The sequence below is a fragment of the Malurus melanocephalus genome, unplaced genomic scaffold, assembly GCF_030028575.1.
Source record: "Malurus melanocephalus ecotype Western Australia unplaced genomic scaffold, MMel_1.1 scaffold_960, whole genome shotgun sequence".
Classification (NCBI taxonomy): domain Eukaryota; kingdom Metazoa; phylum Chordata; class Aves; order Passeriformes; family Maluridae; genus Malurus; species Malurus melanocephalus.
Genome location: NW_026624192.1, coordinates 10,546 through 14,728, shown reverse-complemented (window position 1 = coordinate 14,728; position 4,183 = coordinate 10,546). Strand labels below are relative to the sequence as shown.

Sequence of the window (4,183 nt, the reverse complement as noted above, 5' to 3'; positions counted from 1 at the left end):
CCCTTTTTTTTTTTTTTTCAATTCCTTCTTTTACGCTCCTATCAGAAGGACCTCTCCAGTTGCTAAGGAACTACGGGGTTTATTGCATTATAAATGATTTAAGGCGGCCCGGCAGATGCAGGTTCAGTAGGCGGGAGGAGATGAGGAGATGTTCCATTTTACCGGTGGCATGAAGCGCCTCAGGAGGAGCCGGGGAGGGGGGGCAGCCTGTCCTCCCCCCTTTCTCCTCCTTCCCCCTTTTCTCCCTTCCCCCGAGGGGCCCCAAAACACGAGGGATTCCCCCCAAAGCCCGGGTCGCCCCCCCCGCCCGCGGAGTTGCCCACAGCGCACCCGCCGCCATAGCAACGCGCCCCCCCCGCCCGCTCCCCCCGCCGCCGCCCTCTCTTACCGCTTTGCGCCGCGGCGGGTCCCGGCAGCAGCGCGGCCGTCGCCAGGAGCAGCGAGAAGGCGGCGGGGAGCGGCCCGGAGCGCGGCATCCTCCCGAGGCAGGGGCAGGAGGAGGAGGAGGAAGAGGAGGAGGAGGAAGGTGAGGAGGGCGAGGCGGCGGCGGGAGCGGCGGAGGCTCCGTCCGTCCTTCTCCGCCGACCTCCTACCGCAGCGCAGCGCCCGCTCTCGCGAGAGCTGCCGGGGGCGGGGGGCGACGCCGCCGGGGAGGGGACGGGAGAAGGGGGAGGCGGTGTCAGCGTCCTTCTCCCCCGCCCCTCGCCGCCATGTTGGTGCCGTTCAGCCCGTTCTCCTCAGCGCCGACGCGGCCTCCGGCCCGCCGCTTCCCTTCCTTGCCGAGCTCCCGAGCGGGCGGCGGGGAGCTGTCCCCTGTTCTTTCTGCCGTGCCCTCGGGCGCCATGGCGGAGTCCGCCTGAGGCAGCTTCCCCTCGGGGCACAATGGCGGAGCCCGCCTGAGGGAACCGTSCCCTCAGGGCCCCGATGGCGGAGCTCGTCTGAGGGAACCGTCCTTTCAGGAGCACCATGGTGGAGCTCGCCTGAGGGAAGTGTCTCAGAGGCRCTGAGGGCGCGATGGTGGCTCGTACCTCAGGCAGCTTTCTGTCGAGGGCGTGGTGGTGGAGCCCCTACTTAGCAATCCGTCCTTGCACCCGGAGGCACCATGGCGGGGCCCCTCCTCAGGGACGCCATGGCAAAGCCCACTTGGGGAACCTGTCCCCTCTGAGGCACTGAGGGTGCCATGGTGGAGCCTCTCTAGAGGGATCCATCCCCTCAGGGACACCATGGCAGAGTCCCTTCTGAGGGAACCTTCCCCTCAGAGGCATCGTGGTGAATCCCCTACTCAGGGACGCCATGGCAGAACCTGCGTGAGGGGCACTGGGGGCCCAATGACAGAGCTCTCCTGAGGGATCCTTTSCTGTGGACAGCATGTTGAAGTCCAGCTGAGGCAGTGACACTCGGTGCCATGGCGGAGCCCTTCCCAAAGGAACTGTCCCCTCAGAGGCACCATGGCAGAGCCTGCCTGAGGGGTCTGTGCCTTCAGAGGTGCCATGGTGGAGCCCACCTGAGCAGCCTCCCCTCAGGGGCATTGAGGGCATGATGGCCGAGTCACTTCTCTGAACTCCAACCCCTCAGAGGTGCCACAGCAGGGCCCTGAAGGGGCACCGTGGCAGAGCCCGCCTGAGGTAACTGTCCCCTCAGGGGTATTGAGGGCATGATGGCGGAGCCCATCTGAGGGAGCAATCCCTGCAAACACCATGGCAGAGCCCACCTGAGAGAACCATCAGGTACCATCTTCCCCTGAGGGGCAATGAGGGCGCCATGGTGGAGCACCTCCTGAGGGAGCTGTCCCCTCAAAGGCACCATGGCAGATCCCCACCTCAGGGATGCCATGGCAGAGCCCACCTGAGGGAACCATCCCCTCAGGAGCACTGAGGGTGTCATGGCAGAGCCCGCCTGAGCGGTCTCCCCTCAGGGACGCCATGGCAGAGCCCACCATCTCCTCAGGGACACCATGGTGGAGCCCACATGAGGAGCCCATCCCCTCAGGGATGCCATGGTGGAGCCGCTCTGGCTGCAGTGTGAGGAGCACCACGCTCCTCTTTCCTTCTGTTCTTCATGGGCATGAAACACTGGCAAATACAATGTAAGAGTTGATGTTTGGTTCTGTTCATACTCAGTTTCAGGATTTTCTGTGCTGTTCCGCAGGGGACGCAGMGTGTCAGAGGAACCCAAATTCCACCCCAAATTGTTCAGCTTCAGGTCCATGCACCCACAAAGACCAAAATAATTTTAAACAGCATTTTATCCATCATTTCTATGCTTCCATATAAAAAATTTTCAAGGCCCATGTCATTTTTGCACAAGTAGGAAATTGAGGCTTCATGAAGCAAAGGTGTTTGCTCTGCGTTAGCAGTAGATTGTGAGGAAAAAGCACAAAACTCGCTCCTGGRTGGCTGGACAAGCCAAGCATGCTGGAAATTGGCTGTTGGTGAGCTTTGGGTGGCTCTTCCTTATTTTCATGTCATAAATCACTGGTGCCAGGTCAGATTTACTCTTTGCTCTTGCTTTGTTCTGTACCAGTGAACCTGGCTGACAGCAGGGAGATATTGAGGTTTGTAGATCACGGGACAGACCAGCAGAGAAGGAAAAAAATGCTGAAAATCGCTCAAAACCAGATTTTCAGCTTTCTGCAGAGTCCTTTTTCACTGGTGTGGGGCACGATGTGTCTGTGGGGTGGGTGCAGCACTGTGGGGACATCCCCAACTGCCCTGGTTTCTCGACTTTGAATCCCTCCTCCTCCACCCTAACCAGGTCTGGCTCAGCTGATCATCGCCAAACAGGCTCCACGTCCTTTTATTGCCGCTGTGACTCATGGAAAACCAGGATCAGTCACTTCTTTTCCATGAAAACCCTGCCCAGATCACTCGGGGACTGGGAGCAGGCGGGCAGGGCGAGGTCACACGTGAGGAGCAGGATTTTTTTTTTTGCCCTACGTCACCCCAGCTGCCCGCGGCTTCCCGAGGATGCCGGGTGTGCCGATCCTCCGAGATCCCACCGCGCTGGAGAATTTCCATGGTGCATTTCCATGACTCACTGGTGGTGCCAGCTGATTCATCTGCGTGACACTGCTCTGCTTTTTCTCTCTCTCGCTTCCCCCTTCTCCGTGGAACAATTGTGACAGCAGCCCGTGCAAAAAAAAAAAAAAAAAAAAAAACAAACCAAAAAACCCAGAAATACAGGTTTTACACAGCGCTGCTCCTCGTGCCGCTCTTTGCCCGCTGTTTTCCCGGGATTTTACCACCACTCTGCTCCTTGCTGACACCCACTCGCTCTCAGGCCTCACCTCCAGCTCCCGTTTTCCAAGTTTGGAGCTGGAGAGCGCCGTGCCTGCTTGGGAGCGGGCTCTGGATCCGCACAGTAATCCCTGCTCCACGGTAACCATGGCAGCTCCGGGTGACTCACACTGCCAGAGGCCCGAGCCCAGTTTAGCAGCAGGAATTTTTCTCCCCCCTCTCTCTGTCACCAGTTTTGCTGGAGTTTTTTCCCTACAGTTGCATAATTCAGCTGYCACTCGTGTTCCTCTGCCTCGGGGACAAGCCTGGGACGCTGCCCTGGAGCTTCAGGCTCCTGTTGGAAGTTGTTCCCAAGGCAGGGAATGAGGGCTCTACACGGAGCTGATCCGTGGATTTGTGATCCTRCAGCACAAAAAAACAGAGCAGAAAGACCCGGGCCAGTCCCCAAAACCTCATGGATCTGACCTAAAGCCTCTCGGAGCTCAAAGTTCCTACAAATCCCCAATATTTACAGAAAAAAAAAAATTATTTCTGCAGTTCTCAGGTACCCAGCCTTATAAACTGTGGCCAGAAAAACCCCTCTAGTTCTTCCACGGGTGAGGGAATCCTCTTGCAGCTGGAGTTAGGCAGGAAAAGGGGATTTGCCAGCRCCAGATCCAAGACAGTGGCTTGGTGGTGAGGAAAACACCAGTATTCCAACAGATTGTGAGCAGGGTGATGTGTTTGGCTCCTGAGGGGATGGTGTTTCCTGCCTTCAGGAGTGCCAGGGAAAATTCACGTCGAACTTTTCCAATCCCTGCGTTTTCCCTTTGATCAAAACCCATCTTTTCACCTGGGGGGATCTCAATTTTGATTATTCCCTGCTTATTCCTCCAGAATGAGGAGGTCAATGAGGAAGACAGAAAATCCTGGAAGCCAGACTAGCAAAGAGGAAGAAAAAAAAAAAA

The 4,183-nt window shown here is 57.7% G+C and overlaps 1 protein-coding gene across 2 annotated transcripts in view; it reads right to left on the bottom strand.

The window, feature by feature from the left end:
• NPTN (neuroplastin) overlaps positions 1 to 618 on the bottom strand; it is a 35,596-nt gene extending 34,978 nt beyond the window's left edge. For both annotated transcript variants that reach the window (XM_057386385.1, XM_057386386.1), the window contains exon 1: positions 389 to 618. In XM_057386385.1, the coding sequence (XP_057242368.1) occupies positions 389 to 476 (88 nt within the window). In that variant the 5' untranslated portion in view covers positions 477 to 618. The remainder of the gene's footprint in view (positions 1 to 388) is intronic.
• Between the last annotated feature and the right edge of the window lie 3,565 nt (positions 619 to 4,183).